General features: G+C 37.7%; 1 protein-coding gene across 1 annotated transcript; it reads right to left on the bottom strand.

The window, feature by feature from the left end:
• Positions 1-1,055: 1,055 nt before the first annotated feature.
• Positions 1,056-17,948, bottom strand: LOC112164938 (probable LRR receptor-like serine/threonine-protein kinase At1g07650). Its single transcript, XM_040505701.1, has 21 exons — positions 17,728-17,948; positions 16,840-17,014; positions 15,729-15,800; positions 15,573-15,641; positions 15,418-15,489; positions 15,235-15,306; positions 15,035-15,106; positions 14,876-14,947; positions 14,719-14,790; positions 14,509-14,580; positions 14,347-14,415; positions 14,095-14,175; positions 13,860-13,909; positions 5,281-5,651; positions 5,014-5,194; positions 3,507-3,650; positions 3,230-3,348; positions 2,888-3,098; positions 2,559-2,796; positions 1,686-1,836; positions 1,056-1,592 (listed from the first exon to the last, which is right to left on the bottom strand). The coding sequence occupies exons 1-21, from the start codon at positions 17,861-17,863 to the stop codon at positions 1,212-1,214; spliced, it is 2,880 nt and encodes a 959-aa protein (XP_040361635.1). The 5' UTR covers positions 17,864-17,948; the 3' UTR covers positions 1,056-1,211.
• Between the last annotated feature and the right edge of the window lie 203 nt (positions 17,949-18,151).

Below are 18,151 nucleotides of genomic sequence, written 5' to 3'. Positions count from 1 at the left end.
AATTGTACTTAAGGTTGCTTTTGAGGACATTTCTTGACAGGCTCTGATGGTACGTGAACGATCGTTGTAGAGTAAATGTCGACAAAGAAAATCAAAAAGAAAGGAAACTCTCTATATTTCAGTGAATAATTGAAAAATGGGGTATGTATGCATAAAAAAAATTTGGTGGAAGGAAATATAGAAATAGTTTTTTTTGGGTATTTTGGGTCACTCTAGAAAAACATCAGCAACGATTATATATTGTTAACTCTGAATAAGATCGAATAACTTTAAGTTTATTACCCTTTCACTTATAACATATAAAAAAAGAAGAAGAAAAAAAATAAGATATAGCAAATTAAAAGAGAAGTTTCAATAGCTGATTGGAGCATGGGTGATTCCTTTAGCCGGGGTGCCATCTGCACATGCTACGTACGTACGGAGGCGTTGGCTGTTCTTAATGGGAGCTAGCGGTTGTGTCTTCAGGAAGGAATTCAGAAGGTGGAGATTGAAAGTGATGCAGCCAAGGTAATAGAGGCTGTTAATTGGAAGGCAGGAAGTGGACCTCAGCAATGAGGCCGGCGCCGGACCACAATTTGAAGAAATAAAAAAGCTGAAGCCACTTTTGAGGAGGTCAGTTGGAGGAAAATTCGACGCATGCACATGTAATAAAGTAGCACATCTGCTAGCTGGACATGTACTTGGGATGGAAAAGTTTAGTTTTTGGAGTGAAGCCGGATCACCTTGGCTTCAAAGTAGCTTAATTACTAGATGGTTTGTAATTGATGATCATAGGGGTGTGGTCTCTTTTTTACTTGCCTAGGTTGGGTAAGGTTTTTGATGAGGCCACATTTGCCCCTTGGTTGTATTCTCCGAAAGTTTAATGAAATTTCTTTTTGATTAAAAAAAAAGTGAAGTTTCAATCATTCACCATCATAAACAACTACCTTGGAAGTCACTACACATGTTTGACATCATGGACTTCTCTTTTTGTTGTGTCTTTTAGTTTTCCATTCAATCCATGCATGGGAACTTTTCTTTCATTTCAACCTTCTTTGTCTGAATTGTCCGAAGCTTGCATTCTAGATTAGCCCTTGAGACACTGTCAGACGGTAATTGGTATGCAGAAATAATTAATTGCTACTAGCTCCTAATTAATAGTATGTATAAACATTGTCAAGAGATAACTATTTGTTCTGGAGTGACACTAATTTCGCATTACTATGAACTAATTAAAGACTACATTTATAGAGATCTGAAGACGTAGTAGTAACAGAAGAACCGGTCCATGGTGCATCTGATGAACGAATGAGGCCATGACTTCCACTTGGGGAGCTCCCTTGTGCAGTACTGTGATCAAACTGGTCTTCGAAGGCTCTTAACCTCGTCATTTCATCACCATAGATACTTGGATCCAGAACCACTTCATCCACGGGGGTCCGCCCTTCAAGCATACTCACTACTGCAGACATGATAGGCCTAAGTGCAGCTGTTGGATTGGCGCACAGTAGAGCTACTTTGATCATTCTAATCGCCTCTTTCTTACTGAAATCGGACCCCAACCTCGGATCTACCAGCTCCAGTAAGTTCCCTCTTTGTTGCAAAACAAGGGCCTAAACATAAGCAGAGAAAATGAGTGGATGATCAGACACTAGTTACACACATATGTCGTGAAAGAATTTTTGAATGAAGATTATTTATCTTACCCAGTCCATAAAACATTGAATGTTCTCATTGGGTCGATATTTCGTGTTGTTCTTTCCTGCAACAGTTTCTAATGCAACAACTCCAAAACTGTAGACATCTGCTTTAAAGGTCAAAAAACCCCATAGAGCATATTCCGGTGCCATGTATCCTCTGCACAACAATTAAATGTTGTTTTCACCGACTGATTAGTCACTCTAATACAAAGAATTTTCACATAAAAATAGAAATGACAAGTATCAACACTATGTAAGTAAGACATTATATGTAAATCACATATTTTGTTGGCATTTCAGCATGCAATTATGCTGTCAATATGAGTTACTAACTTAATTACTAAAACTAATTGACAATTTCAATATTGTACTCAGAAAAAATTAGTTTCATGTTTGTGTCATAATAAGATTTTGAAGACAAAATAGCTGGGCGCCAAGAGGTGTAAACAAAGTTAGACTCATAATTGAAGATGATGGAATATATATATATATATATATATATATATATAGGAAGGATCTGAAGCGAACGGCGACGCAGTAGGCTGTTTCAGGCAGCGACGGCGGCGCGGAGTTTGCCGGAGGAGGTTGGGGTTGCAGGTTTCTAGGCAGCGACCTGACCTGCAACTGCAACCGGACATGCAGCGCTGCAACCTCATCGCCGGCGACTCCACCCAATTGCAGACCGCCAGACTGGTTCGTCCGACCCCTCGCTTTCGTCTGGCATGCCCCGCCGCTCCGTCGCTCCCCGAGCAGAGCTGCAGCGTCGACGTGCGCACTTTAGCGAAAGTGTGGACGTCCGCTCCCCATCCTCTCCGTGTGTGTGTATATATATATGTGTGTGTCTATATATATATATATATATATATGACAGAAGCTTACATAGTTCCAGCAACCTTGGTGCTAATATGAGTTTTCTCCTCTTCATCAAGCTTGGCCAGACCAAAGTCCGAGATCTTAGCATTGAGGTCTTGGTCCAGTAACACATTCGTAGTTTTGATGTCTCTATGTACAACCTTCACTGCCGATTCCTCGTGCAAATAAGCCAGACCTTTTGCTATGCCTAGGCATATTTTCTGCCTTGTAGACCAGTCCAAGTTTAAAAGATCATCCTCTGGACCTGCAATTAACATACGTACCTAATAATTGGGTCACTTTAGAACCTCTGAAATCATGATTTGAGGATTTGTTCCTAGACATGATGAGCTTACCGTACAAAGCGCGAGCAAGGCTATTGTTCTCCATGTACTCATATACCAACAATAACTGGTTTGCTTCAATACAACATCCATACATTCTAACCAGATTTGGATGTTGCAAACAAGAGATCATGCCTATTTCGTTCACAAATTCACGATTTTCCTGCTTCGATTTTGAAGATAGTTGCTTAACTGCAATTATAGTACCATCCAATAATGTACCCTGCATTAAGCATAGTAAATTAGTTTTCAATTAAAAAAAAAAAAAAAAACTAGGCCATAAAAAGTTATTTGAAGACATGAAAAACACAAAAAGTAGAAGGAAAAAGATAACAGGATACAGTCGTTTTATACCTTGTAGACGGGACCAAAACCACCTTCTCCAATTTTGTTTATAGGATCAAAGTTATTAGTGGCAGCTTTAATTTGCCTCAAGGTGAAAAAGCCAGTTTGCAGATCCAGTCCTCTCAGAACTGTCCAAAGAACTGGGTTAGGATATGAGTAATGTCTTGAAAAAATTGATATATATATTTTTGACATAGTATCCGAGTATGTATTTCCTAGTTCACATGGAATTTGAAAGAACAAGACTAATGTGATACTTGAAATTCACATTGTAGATTCGCAGCACCTTCTTCCCTTGATGTCTGGTTATCCACCCGACAGCCTTTCCACCAAATAATGCCAAAAATTAAGAAGAAAAGGCACAAAACCGTAGCTCCAACTGAAACTCCAACCAAAATATACATCTTTGTTTTGGAATAATGCTTGAACTCTGTAAAAAATAATAATAATAAATAAATAAAATAAAAACAAGTGAAAATATATATATATATATATATATATATATATATATATATAAGCTTCAGTTCTATGATATACTGCCATAAATAGGGCATAACAAACCAGGATGGTATTTTCCTCAAAAAACAACCAAGAATGGTATTTGTTTGAATGTTTCAAACATGAAATATAGCTAGAAAACTGGAAACCGATGGAATAATTGGAATTAAGAATAAGTTACACATAAGCTTGTTCTTTGATAACCTGGGTACTATGCTATATATATCTTGATCTACATTTTCCAAACTAATGCAAATGAAAACATAAACTTGTTTTTTCGTTCCTTTTCTATTCTAAATTTAAGGTTCGAAAATCGCTGGGTACTAGTCGGGCGGTGGTTAGGGGACTAGCGCCCAGGCGCCTAGTCGGTTTTGTATTTTTTAATTTTTATAGAATTTATTTATATAATTAAGAATATGTAAAGATTTAGACTTAGATTTAACATTTATTTTTATAGCATTTTATTTTTTAGAGATATTTTTTAATCATCTTATTCTCATCCCTTAGACCTAGGGCCCAAACAAAAGTTGAGCAGACCTTATTCTACTTCGGCTTGGATTATAAGAGATGAGCACACCCCCAATATATCATTAAAACTTTTAGATAGAAACAAAGATTTGGGCCGGGTCAGACCGACTCTCCCAGTGAAGAATGAGCTGATAGAGTAATCGTACTAGTAATTAAAAAATATTTATGAAACCTATCGACTTCATGGGTCATCTTCTTCGCCGCTTTCTCTTCCCTTTCTTATCCAAAATGCAAAGCCTGCGACCTCCAGACTTCTAATCCAAATACCAAAATCAAAACCACCAACTTAATCCCTGAATTTTCCCCATTTTCCTCTCAATTTTCGAAATCCATTTGAAATTCTTCGGTCAATTGAAAAATCGGATTCGGTTCGAAGGCTTCAGGTTTCTGAGCAATCGAGGAGTAGAGCAGTTGTGAGATGAGCAACAACACCGATAGTTCAAATCTCAGGCTTTCTGACCCTGAGAAGGCAGAAGTATGACTTAATTCCTTATTCTTCTGGCGTTGATGATACAGTACTCCGCCCACCTGCCCACTCGCCTAGGCGACCGCCTAATAGATTAGGCCGTCTAACCCCAGCCCGCCTAATGCTGCCAATTTGGCATTAATCGAGTCGGAAAGCCGCCGCCCAGAGCATAGGCGGCCTGGGCGGTTGAGTTTTAGAACACTACTTCTGAATGAGTACAAAACAAATGGATTGTAAAGCTTATGACAAAGTTGTTAAACCAGACTTTAAAAGTGTTTTGTGTGCAAATTCAGAAGATTACCAGATTTTATAGAAATGGCTGATATAAGGGGACCATAGACTCCTCTCCTTGGGGTATCTGTTGTCCCTTTTGCAGACCAATGAAACCGAATCTCTAGAGTTTTATTCTTAACCTGAACCGCCTTTGTCTCCTTAATGACTTCCTTATCAACACCTTTTGCTGCCTTCGCAATGTCAAAATCCTTTCAATACGAGTTTCTCCTATAACAAATGTCATCAATGAGAAACATTGTGTGGCCCTAAAAGTTCATTAATGGTAACTCACTACCTGAATATATACGTCAAATATCCGTCTTCCAACACTGTAATAAGATCTATTGCCTCGGATTACTATCTCCGCAAAATGAAGTTTCACAGTATAATTTCCATCTCTTAGGCAGTTTGCATAATAAGTGAGAGAAAGAGGAGTGAGGCGTGCATTCGTGTACAACTCAGAGTTTTTCATTCCAAGTACCGATACATTATTTGCTATGAAGTTATCAGCAACGTTAGTATCCCAGAAATCTCCAGTGCTACTGGTTCCCCAGTTAGGTCTTGGAACAAATTTTGCTCCACCTCCAATATCTGTATCATCTTCAAATTTGACTCCCCCAATGGTGGTCGCTGCTCCACCACAATTTATATGCAATTCGTACTGATCTGTTCAGTAACAGCAGATAAATAAAAAAATCAGATAAGAGAAAATATTTGAGTAGATAGATGTTATCAATGTAGTATCAGATGCCATTTACTATGAGGGTCGTATGGAAACAGAAGTTAACAACCGAGTTCTTTGTACAAAATCTTCACAAAGTTAAATAATTAAAAAGCTAACCATTGTTTGATTCCAATAGATTGGAATCAGATTTTGATTCTAAGATATGTGTTGTTACCTTTTTTACATGGATTTGTCTGCAGGCACGCTCCAGATAATCTAGATTAGTGAAGTATAATAATCAGCTTATGTAATAACTAATAAGTCCATAAAGTGAAAAGTGTTGTAAATGATATGGCTATTCATGCAATAGGTATTGCTTGATGCATGCCATTACTATTGATTGGCGATTGATATGCTTCTGATTAGCGATTGACACATTCGTAATTGTATGAGTGATTGATGTTTTACCTTTTGTACACAAGATGTAGCCCTATATAAGACTCCTCATAGTGAGATGAATATGACATACACTCTATTTCTCTGCGTCTAAACTCTCTCTCTCTCAAATTATTTTATGTTTGTTTTACAACACGTTATCAGCACGAAGCTCTAACCAAAGCTCTAGCCAAGAAAAAAAAACCCCCCTGCTGTAGCCTGTTTGCACGCCCCGAAACCTCTTGATAGGGACCTCAGATCAAAATCTTTCCTTCATCAAAGTTGTTGGTCTCTGCCTCTTCTATCTGACCTCCAAATTTCAGCCTTATTGGAGTCGTTTTGAGACCAGTACACCATTCGAAGTGGGAGCTGTTCAGAAGAGGTGAATAGCTCTTGGATTGGCTGAGAAGACAACCTTCTCAGTTCTGCACACATAAGTTGAAGATTCATCCGTTCTTCATCAAGTAATGTTTTCCAAAATCTAATTTCATATTCATGTTTATTGAGCCTAATGATTGAATATGAACAATCACCATGATGCATGAACCCTAATATTTGGTATATACATATTTATATATATTCGTTTATGTGTCTTGGTTTATTTGGCTTTGGATTGTTTGGTTGGAAAAGAAAAAAAAAGGTTAGGATTCTTGGATTTGAAGCATTTGGTCCAGTAGTACCATATAGTGCATACAAATTAAAAACAAGCAAAAAGAAAAGGGATTCTGCTGCTCCCGGGATTTGAACCCAGCCACATCATGCATTAGCCTAGCACAATGTCCACTATGCCACTATGGCTAGCTGGAATTTATCAACACCATTTAATATTAATACTGCCATAAGCAGATTCAACTCCATATAATTGGTGATTGATCAATTGATTCAACCTGTGATTTGATTTTGATTGATGTTATCCAAAGCAATTACCATAGTAATTTATGCTCATTACCACAATCACTTCATTATCACATTGAGACAATTCTGAATTATTACGTGAATTATGATAGAAGAATTATGGGCTTAAATTTTGGTTACACTAATTTGAATTATGCCATTATAATTCTTTATGCTAGAAGCATTATGGGCTAAATTATTACGTGATTATTACATAAACATTGTGCCAGAAGCATTTTGCCCAAATTTATTACCTATACGAAATGCCAGAAGCATTAATGGGATTTGAACCCATTTCCTTAGGTATATAACCGCTGCATTAATTTATTTATGTTACTATTTAATAACATTTGTTGAATTTGGTTATGTTATAATTGTGAATATTAATAGAGGTTGAGTCAGAAGCTCAAATCAAGCCCAAAGTCATAGCAACAAATTCGAGCCAGAAGCTCAGGCCCAAGTTGCAAACTACATGTTACCATGACAAAAGTTATGAATCTTCTCAAACTAGGCTCATCCAGTTGGATGCGATGTCTAGGAAAGGTTCAGATGAGGCCGTGTACTTAAGCGAGCCTCGCTCCACCTAAACCTCATCTTTCCTTACCTGGTCGTATTCAATTGGAATTACCGAAAGGGTTGAGTAAATAACTTTTCATTCCTTGGCAGACTAGCCTGAGCCCAGCAGGCCCACTCTCCCTCTGCAGGACCTAGCAGCCCAGCAGGCCTCACATACTCTTTGACCAGCACATGAAAGCCTAGGTCACGAGCCCGCAGACTAAGCTCGATAGGCTTCACTATCAAGCCCACTCCTTCTTTGGTCCAGCAGAATCAAAATAAAAGGAAAAATAATTTCATATTGTAAATACATTCACCATATCTAATATGTGTAATTAATTGCCAGAAGCATTTATTCACATAATTGTGTGATAATTAATCTGTTATATTACTAGCATGCAATTATTATCTCAATTGATTTGTGATTTTCATTTAGCCAATTTGTGAGATATTATTACAATTTGCTCTATTCAGTATCATTTTGTTACTTGTCTAAATTTTCGCATTAGAATATATGTGTAGAAAATGCAGGTATCTAATGAACCAGTAGTTCATACATAAATCGAACTTGTAGTTTCGATAATGCCATTTAAGAAACTTGAAGTTTCCTTCATAAATTCACCACACATGATAAAACCAGTAGATTTTACATGTCTAATCCACATGCTATAGAACCTGAAGTTCTCATTACTTGCTTATGGAGGATATTACCCAAAGCACTAATATTATTTGTTCATTTCCTGTAAGAAATGTCAAATCTCAACATGTTTGACTTTGTTGCTTTGGAGGTTTCCAGAAGAAACTATCTAAAGTGAACTCAAGATGTGAAAATTCATCTGATTGCAAAGAAGATAAGATCAACAATCAATGCTAACAATGTCGTCATTGAGGCTTTTAACATGAGTGCCATAATTTTCAAAGGAAACATATGGAGAAAACACTCCAAGTTGAGTATCCGATGAAGAGGATACACAGACTCTTTGGGTCGCTCTAGAAGAGCACTTTCACCATCAAATGACCATTTTCTTGCTTGAAGCAAGACATGATTGGCAGAACGAAATTAGCCCATATGACCGTCTGCCACTTGGCCAAAGCCCAAGAGGCCATATAATCAGGCTCCACGTGGTAGGAACCATGATGCCATAACTCAGCAAGCCCAAGTTGAAAGGAACACTGGTCCGGCCTGTCACCACCAGAATCAGCATGATCTTTGTTATCAATGTGGAGGAATTGACTGCTGGTCCCGCACCTGTTGTGCGATAGCCTAAGCAGTATATGAGTATTACGCCGGTTGCGGAACTCGAAATACCAACTTTATTAAAAGGTCATTTTCTATTGATTCCACACTAGAGATCATGGATTTTCAGGCAGTTATTGAACATACCGAATACCGAGGATTAGAACTCGAAGACATGGGTATAATTGATCCCTTGTGTCATATCTATTTCATCTTAATGAATGAAACATCTTCGGATTTTGGTGATTTATGTTTTCAATTATTTTGGATTATAGAAATGTGGTTATGTTCGAATATATTTAATTCAATAGACTTATTCATACATGTGATCCATTGAATTAAATTTATGAATAGGCATGTCTTGTGGGGAAGTTTGTTGTCTGGTTAAAAGTGCTATTACGCACACCATACTCCCAGATCGGAGATATTTTTCAAACTTATTGTCTATTTATACCTCTGTGACAACCGTATCAGGGCAATCCAACCTGATAGAGGGCTATGGCAAAGCCTACTTTATGTTGTCCAATGGTACTGAACTTACCATTAATGAGGCCTTATATTCTCCACGTTCCAGACGAACGTTATTGAGTATTAAGGATATTCGAACCAACAGTTACCACGTTGAAACCATTGAAAAAAAGCGTGGAATATCTTTGCATAACCTCCGAGTGTGCGGCCAGAAGCGTACATTGGAGAAATTGAAATCTGTTAGCTAGAAGCTAACTAATTCAAGCAACTGCTTGCTATGGCATGACCATTTGGTCCACCCAGGTCAAAGTATGATGCACCGTATCCTCAATTCATCGTAGGTGCACCCCCTTCTGAATAAGGGTCTTTTATATAATGACACGCTATGCCATACTAGACCATCATATGCAAAGACTAGTACATACACCACCATTTTTCTGCACAGAATGCAAGGGAAATTTGTGGACATATCCAACCACTATGTGGACCAGTTAAATATTGATGGTTTTGGTTGATGTATCGACAAAGTGATCACATGTTATACTATTGTCCACAAGAAAACGCTGCTTTTGCTAAACTCTCACCCAGATCATGAAATTGAGGGTTCACCACTCGGATTATCCCATAAAGTCTATAAGACTTGATAATACCGGAGAGTTTACATCGAAGTCTTTCGATGATTATTGCATATCCCTTGGGATTGATGCTGAACATATAGTTCCCTATGTTCACACCCAAGATGGTTTCGCAAATAGAATTTTGGTAATGCGCACCAAGCTCCTAGTTTTTGCGTGGGGCTATGCAATCTTGCATGCAGCTATGTTGGTCCCGTTGAGGCCCACTGCTACCCAACCTTACTCCGCGTTACAGTTGGTGACTGGGTACGAACCTGATGTTTCGCACTTACGCGCATTTGGGAATGCAGTCCTCGTGCCAATTGTGCCGTCACAACGTACAAAATTGGGTCCTCAACAAATGATGGGCATACATGTCGATTATGAATCCCATCCATTATGCGCTCTTTAGAGCCCTTGACAGGCGATCTCTTTACCGCTAGATTTGCGGATTGTCACTTTGATGAGACAGTCTTCCCGCCGTTAGGGGGAGATAAGAACGTTACCGTTCCTGATGAACGACGTGAATTGACGTGGAATGTCCCCACTATGTCTCATCTTGATCCCCGAACCGCACAATGTGATAATGAAGTGCGGAGAATTCTAGATCTACAGAGTGTAGCCCAAAATATGCCAGACGCTTTCTCTGATCTAGCTAAAGTGACGAGATCATATATACCTGCTGCAAATGTGCCTGCAAGGATAGACGTCCCTGTAGGATGTGTCGTCCCAGATGGACGAGGTACGACCATGGCGGCTAACCAGTCATATGTCCCTGCCCAGAAGTGAGGTAGACCATTAGGTTCGAAGGATTCTTATCCCCAGAAGAGGGTAAACTTGGCACAAATGAATCCCCTTAACATCGCAATCTCAAACCGATCCATCTCATGAGATAAATCCGGATTATGGGTCTGTCCTAGAAGAGACGATGTTGGGGGACGCTCCAACATTTGAACCCATTCCCGAGAATAGAGAAATCTCGGTAAATTTAGTGAGATTTGGAATTGGAATGAGAACATCATCGATGATATATATTAGTATTTGTGGTGGCCACCGAAACTATAATATGCGATGACCTCGAACCTTGCTTTGTTGATCAAATTCAACGAAGAGACGACTGGCCAAAAAGGAAATAAGCAATCCAGGTCGAATTAGATTCCTTGATAAAGAGAAAGGTGTTTGGACCTGTTGTTCCTACACCTCCCCATGTTAAACCCGTAGAATTTAAATGGGTATTTGTAAGGAAGCGTAATGAGAAAAACGAGATTGTGATACACAAGGCTCGTCTAGTGGCGCAAGAATTTTCTCAACGCCCTGTGATTGATTACGAGGAGGCGTATTCTCCCGTAATGGACGTCATAACGTTCTGCTACCTTATCAGTATGGTAGTTTCCGAAAAACTGAATATGCAGCTTATGAATGTGGTCGTAACTTATCTCTATGGGGATCACGATACAGAGATATACATGAAAGTTCCTGAAGGACTTATGATACCTGATGCAAATAATACTAGACCACTGTACACGCTCTCCATTAGTTTTGAGGCGTTCACTTTATAGATTGAAAAAATCTAGACGGAGGTGGTATAACAGTCTAAGTGAATATTTTATCGGGATGGGATATGTGAATAATAAACTATGCCCATGCATGTTTATTAAGGAAACAAGTTCCTAGTTTGGAATTGTGGTGGTCTATGTCAATGACATGAATTTGATCGATACTCCTGAAGAGATCAAGGAAATCGCAAAGCACCTAAAGTTGGAATTTGAGATGAAAGGCCTTGGGAGAACAAATTATTGTCTCGACCTGGAGCCCGAGCACAGTGCAGATGAAATTTTGGTCCATCAACCAAATTACATCCAGAAGATGTTAAGATGCTTTAATGAGGATAAAAGCAAGCACACCCATGGTCGTCTGAAGTCTAGAAAGAACCGTATAGTCTTGCAGATGATAACGAAGAGATATTGGTGCCAGAAGTCTCATATCTAAGTGCAATAGGCACATTATTGTACTTGGCTCAATGCCCTAGATAGGACATCTCATTTGAAGTGAACTTGTTAGCTAGATATAGCTCTGCGCCAACACGCCGCCACTGGAATGGCATAAAAGACATTTTTCGCTACCTTAGAGGTACGGCGGATATGGGCTTATCCTATCCCTACGCATCAAGGAATGGATCACCCCCTTGATCCTCAGAATGATGCTTGCCTTGTTGGATATGCTGATATAGACTATCTACCAAACCCGCACAAGGCACGTTCCCAAATTGGTTATGTCTTTACCATTGGGAATATTGCAATTTCTTAGAGGTCTACAAAATAGACACTTGTTGCTACCTCTTCGAATCATGATGAGATACTAGCTCTTCACAAAGCAGTATGTGAATGTCATGGCTAAGAGCCGTTACAAACCATGTTCGAAGCACATGTGGACTGCATTCCACCACTGATGAACCAACCATTATCTACGAGGATAATGCTGCTTACATAGAGTAGATAAAGATGAGTTTCATCAAAGGAGACAACACCAAACATATTGTATCGAAGTTCTCCTTCAATCAGCAACAACAGGAGCATCAGAAGATTGAAGTTAAGCATATTTGATTTGAAGACAATCATGCAGACCTCTTTACCAAGTCACTACCAAAGTACACATTCCAGAAGCATGTTCAAGATATTGGTCTACGTAAACTATCTGAATTACTTAACATGTAATTTTCAGGGGGAGTCGAAATCAGGGGGAGTATCCTGAAGCATACCCACTTGACCATCGTGTACTCTTTTTGTCCTTCGTCCAGGGTTATTTTGTCCCACTGGGTTTTGTTACCTGGCAAGGTTTTAACGAGGCACATCTTTAGCATGGTCACCCCAATTATAGTACATCCTGAAGATGCTTTGATTTGACATATATGCATTTGCTCATCTTTTCCCTTCGACCACGGGTTTCTCCCACTGGGTTTACCGGGCAAGGTTTTGGTGTAGCAACTCTAATGCATCCCTCTCGTAGACATACTACCTACTTATGGTGTTGATAAGAAGACTTCACCTATCTCTAAAGCTGTGATACTGCTACTCCACACTCAAGCGCGTTGTGCTCTTTTTCTCCTTCGACCAAGATTGTTTTTTTTCCCACAGGGTTTTTATTACTTGGCAAGGTTTTTGACGAGGCAACTTAGAAGCGCATAGCAGAACCAACACTATTGACATAGAATATCCAAGGGGGAGTGTTGTAAATGATATGGCTATTCATGCAATAGGTATTGCTTGATGCATGCCATTACTATTGATTGGCGATTGATATGCTTCTGATTAGCGATTGACACATTCGTAATTGTATGAGTGATTGATGTTTTACCTTTTGTACACAAGATGTAGCCCTATATAAGACTCCTCATAGTGAGATGAATATGACATACACTCTATTTCTCTGCGTCTAAACTCTCTCTCTCTCAAATTATTTTATGTTTGTTTTACAACAAAAAGAAAAGAAAAAACAACGGCTTCATCTTCGAAGACTAGTAAGTATGAAGCTTACGAGTTGATGTTTGGTGTAGAAGTGCTTTTGAAATCATTCCTGATACATGTCCAGTCAGTTGAAAAACAAAAATTAGGGGTGAATGAAGACCATAGAGCGCTTAATATGCCAACTATACATAAAACCTTTCTTACAGGTATTCGCTACATGTAGGTGGCTCAGGGTCCTCGGAAAAATTATTGTAAGAAATATCTATCTGGCTGCACACAAATATGATAAAATTGTAAGCGAGTATAAATACACTGTAAAGTACATGTTAGAATATTGATAAAAGTTCATTTAAATGCTTAAAGGATTAGTTAATGACAGAATTCTTAAAGGATTAGTATATGACTAAAGTATTCTAGAAAGTTAACAGCAATACTAATAGAATTGTCTGCTAGACACCTTAACGAAACAATTAAAATAAAATAAAAACTAAAGCGAAAGCAAATTTGATGTAGGATAGAAGACATACTAGCTGTTATCTTTACTCTTAATCCATTTTGGAATAGAGCCATTCAGCAAGTTGCTTGTCAGATACCTATTCCGAAACAAATCACAGTCACATTCTGTTGAAAGTAATTATTACTTAACTACAAAAGGTTGGTTAGCGGGGATAAATCTATGTTTATGTAATATGTGTATGCGAAGACAGTATATGCAGGGGAGGCCCCCTGCATCATGATGTATGCTAGTCATGACATATATGAAATTCACATTTCTTACAATTTCTGCAAATTGTCCGGATCTAGAGCCATAGCTTCAAGATCAGGAAAACTTCCTTCCAATTGGTTGAAACTGAGATCTCTGTAAGATAATAACTAGAGGATGTTATAAGAACAGGAAGCTTAACTGGGAAGATGAACCTCGTTAATCAAACTGCTATCGAGAAAGTATTAATTGAATGTGCCTTATGTACTTGAAAGAAGTAGTAGAATAAAAAATAAAATAAAAAAGTGTATAGAGTAGCAGTATTACAAGACTTTTACTACTTTCATCGCTTTTAAATCAGGAATAGGTCCATATAAATTACAGCTCCTCAGCATTCTGCAACATAACTTCATATTAGCATTATTGCGGATAAGCATGGATTAGTCCAAGACTATAAATGAACAAAAGTGCAACATGTTTTAGACTTACAATCTTTTCATGCTTTTCATATTAGTCAAGTTTGGAAATACTGAACCCCATCCATTTAAGTCGCTGATCCTCCTGCATGAATTGCATAAGAAATAATTGTTAATCAAAAATAATCCCTTTGATATGAAGCTATAGTAAATTGTTAAATGTAAAATATTTTTTTTCAGTGTTATACTGCTAATGCAACGAAGAACTGGATGCCGAACTCACAGTTCTATTAAATTACTCAAGACAGAAATGCTAGATGGAATGGGGCCTTGTAAACCACTTGCTTGGATCTCTCTGTCAAATATAGAATTCAATATGGGTAGAGATTACAACAACTCTACAATTTATGAATTATGTTATAAAAGCAAAAAGCACTTACAATTTCTCAAGTTGACTCCAACTTCGGAAAAAGTCTGGAATAATTCCAGTGAAGTTGTTACTGCTAATCCTCCTGTATAAGGGAAAATTCAAAACATGACGCTGAACATTTCTTAACAGGAAAATTGCAAGTCCTTGCATTGTGTCAGGTGTCACTTACAATTCTGTTAATTTGATCAGATTAGTGAGATGCGGTGGCAACACTCCTGTGAGATAGTTTGCATTAATAATGCTGCACGTACCAGTACCAAATTATCGATCAGTTACTTACTTTTTCCAGCTATTCAATGTTTTTTGTTTAAATCAATGACTAAATTTAAGAAACTCGGGGTGAAAGGAAAAATAAAATAAAGAGCTTACAGTCTCTGCAAGTTAACCAAATTGCCAAGCTCAGGAGGAACAGTTCCGGAAAACATGTTTGACCCTAGACTCCTGAATACATATTAATTGTCCTTTTCATCAAAGCAGGCCAAACCGAATGAAAATTAAACTGGATTTGACAAACCCAGAAAAGTAATATAGAGAGATAATGACAGAGCATACACGTATGTTAGAGTGGTAATGTTTACTAGGAAGGCAGGGATTGGTCCGGATAAGTTGTTCGCACTGAGGGACCTGCAGTTTACTCATTTTCTTGGTTAAATCATTATAGGCCACTTTTGGCTAAACTTGAATATGGAGTTAAGAAGTCAAATTACATATATTCCAACTTTGTAGAAGCCCATTCACTCGGTATATTACCACTGAGGAAGTTCCATGAGAAAACGCTGTAAAGAAGGGAAAAGATATTAGTAGTAACATTAGCATTTGAGAAAAATTTAACATTAGCATTCAGGTACATAACAAAATCTTACATTTGTGTAAGGTAGGGTAACTTTGCAATAGATGGTGGAAGTACACCAGCAAGATCTTGCCCTTTAAGAAAACTGTATCCAGAAAAATGTCAAAGCTAATCATAATATATGAAAGGCTTGACGTCCTATTTCAAAAAAAAAAAAAAAACCTATAACAAGTGGTGCCCTCATAAATGAAGAGATTCTCCTAAAATGCAAACGAAAGAAAAAGAAAAGAAGTAACACTACTAGAAAAACCCCCAAGGCCCCAATGCACACATATGACATTCACACAGATTAGATTATGTGTGAGTAAATCGGTAATACATACAGATTTTTATATGAAAATAACATTCTCACCATTCACACAAATATCCGTCTGAAATATATTCTAAAAGTGGGGCCGCGAAAATTCACACGGATTTTCGTATAAAACTCATACATATTTTCATATGAATTATGATAATACATAGATCGACAGACGTCTGTGTGCATATGTGTCAAAAACTCACACAAATGTCCGTGTGAAAATTTATTTTCTATATTTTTTTAAATTTCTTATAATTATTAAAATTTATCATTTAATTGTATACACCAAAATCCGTGTGAATGTTCATTTCAAAATAAAACAAAACAAAAAAATTTAATAAAATTTAATAAATTTATTATATTTGGGACATTATCTCAGGCAAACATTTTGTTTCATACAAATATGCGTGTGAAGTGTTTTCGATAAGTCACACAGATATTTGTGCCGTCACAGCCGTGTGGTTTTCCGTATGTAATTGTACTAATGCATACAGAATAGTAGCCGTGTGCATTGGGGTTTTTTTTAGTATTGTACGCACCTAGACATTTGCTGTGCATAAAAACCAACTCCAGGATAAAGCAATGCAAACCCAGCAATATATTATATGATAAAATAAGTTGGGATTCATATTCAAAACTAATTAGTAAATGATGGAGTGGCTCAAACCCTTATAAACTCATAACTCATAAGCAAAGTTATATTTTTCTAACGTGAGAGTTATATTTTTTCACATTCTCAACTAGAGGAATGAAAAAATAAAAAAATAAATAATATATATATATATATATATATATATATATTTTAAGCTTCTAATGCACCTACATGTAGATGACGTGGCATGAACCATCAGGGAAGGAGCAGTTGCAAGTGAGAGTGTTGTTGAATCGAGTGTCAACAGATTTCGGGGTAGTCCAGGTTGTGTCATTCAGGCACGGGTCTACGCTGAAGTTCCAGTCTTTTTTTCCTATTTGTGTCGCAATTTCTCGTAGGGCTTGCACTGCAAACACAAATCAAACCCTTCAAGTTTACATTTTATTTTATTTTATTGAATTTAAGATTTTTCATTTTCGAGATCACTGTCTATTTTGGTGGGCAAGCTAGTGCTTTCGAAATTCAAAACCAGTTGTTGGAAAGCTTGAGGATGCTGTTATCACCAAGTTGTTATTCCAGCCTCTCACCCAGCTGACTCCAGTTATAATTTTTGGGTAAACCAATGCCAAAACCCATACATTTTCTTTCTTGGATCAAAAAGGAGAGAGGATATTCACCTATACACTTTTTATCTCTCTGCATTTTTTACAATCAACCTAACTAGTTATTGGTGAGCTATGAGCTGTTGGAATAATAATATCGTGGAGATCACAAATTCAAATATGAGAATAAAAATAGTGTTCCTACTGAAATAAATAAAAAAAAATACAAAAAAAACCTACCCGACCAGTTCTAAAGAGACTGTGTGTGGCGGCATATTTCAATTTTTTTTTTCTTTTTAGAAAGAAGACCAAAAGGTAGAAAGGAGATTCAAACTCTTCAAAAGACTTTCGAATCTATGCATATAGGTGCGGAAGCTCGATTTGGTGGGGGTAGTCATGACTAAGCGACCTCACATACACCGTAAGCAAGTTCTCTCACACACACACACACACACTTGAGGTATAGAGATAATTACACAGGAATTATCTCAGACGAAGAGTAAGGATGTGTACGTACCTTCAGTATCAGGAAGACGAGTCGAAAGAGCTTCAACTTTGACTGATCCAAAACTGCAGTGAACTAGTATCACCACCAAGTTGAGGTTCATGATGGTTTTCCAAACACCAACTCCAACTCTAATTGCCATCTTCATTTTCTTCGATCGGAGTACGTCGACTTAATCCGACTAACCTAGCTAGCCTGCGCCCAGATACTATTATTCCTGTTTGAGGAACTATAGCTTTTTGCTAGCTAGCTCGTGGGTTTTTAAAGTGAATATCTATGTACGTATCATAATAAATGAAGGGACCCTACGGATCAAGGAGACTTTTCTACATTACCCTTTCCTTTATAGTATGGTCAAGCTAGTTAAAGCTGGAAAGACCGGTTTGTAATATTATTCCGAATGATCGAAACTTCGCCATGCTTTCCCTTATGCAGT

The sequence above is a fragment of the Rosa chinensis genome, chromosome 5 (assembly GCF_002994745.2).
Source record: "Rosa chinensis cultivar Old Blush chromosome 5, RchiOBHm-V2, whole genome shotgun sequence".
Lineage (NCBI taxonomy): Eukaryota > Viridiplantae > Streptophyta > Magnoliopsida > Rosales > Rosaceae > Rosa > Rosa chinensis.
The sequence above is the reverse complement of the archived record's forward strand: the minus strand, read 5'-3'. Positions and strand labels throughout refer to the sequence as shown.

What these genes read in the sequence shown, in the direction of transcription:
- LOC112164938 (XM_040505701.1), bottom strand. Translation starts at nt 17,863, where the DNA reads ATGAAGATGGCAATTAGAGTTGGAGTTGGTGTTTGGAAAACCATCATG. An exon ending in ATTACCACTCTAACATACGT is followed by an intron (nt 15,307 to 15,417) that starts GTATGCTCTGTC and finishes ATATGTATTCAG; the next exon opens with GAGTCTAGGGTCAAACATGT. An exon ending in TATTCCAAAATGGATTAAGA is followed by an intron (nt 5,652 to 13,859) that starts GTAAAGATAACA and finishes GTTACTGAACAG; the next exon opens with ATCAGTACGAATTGCATATA.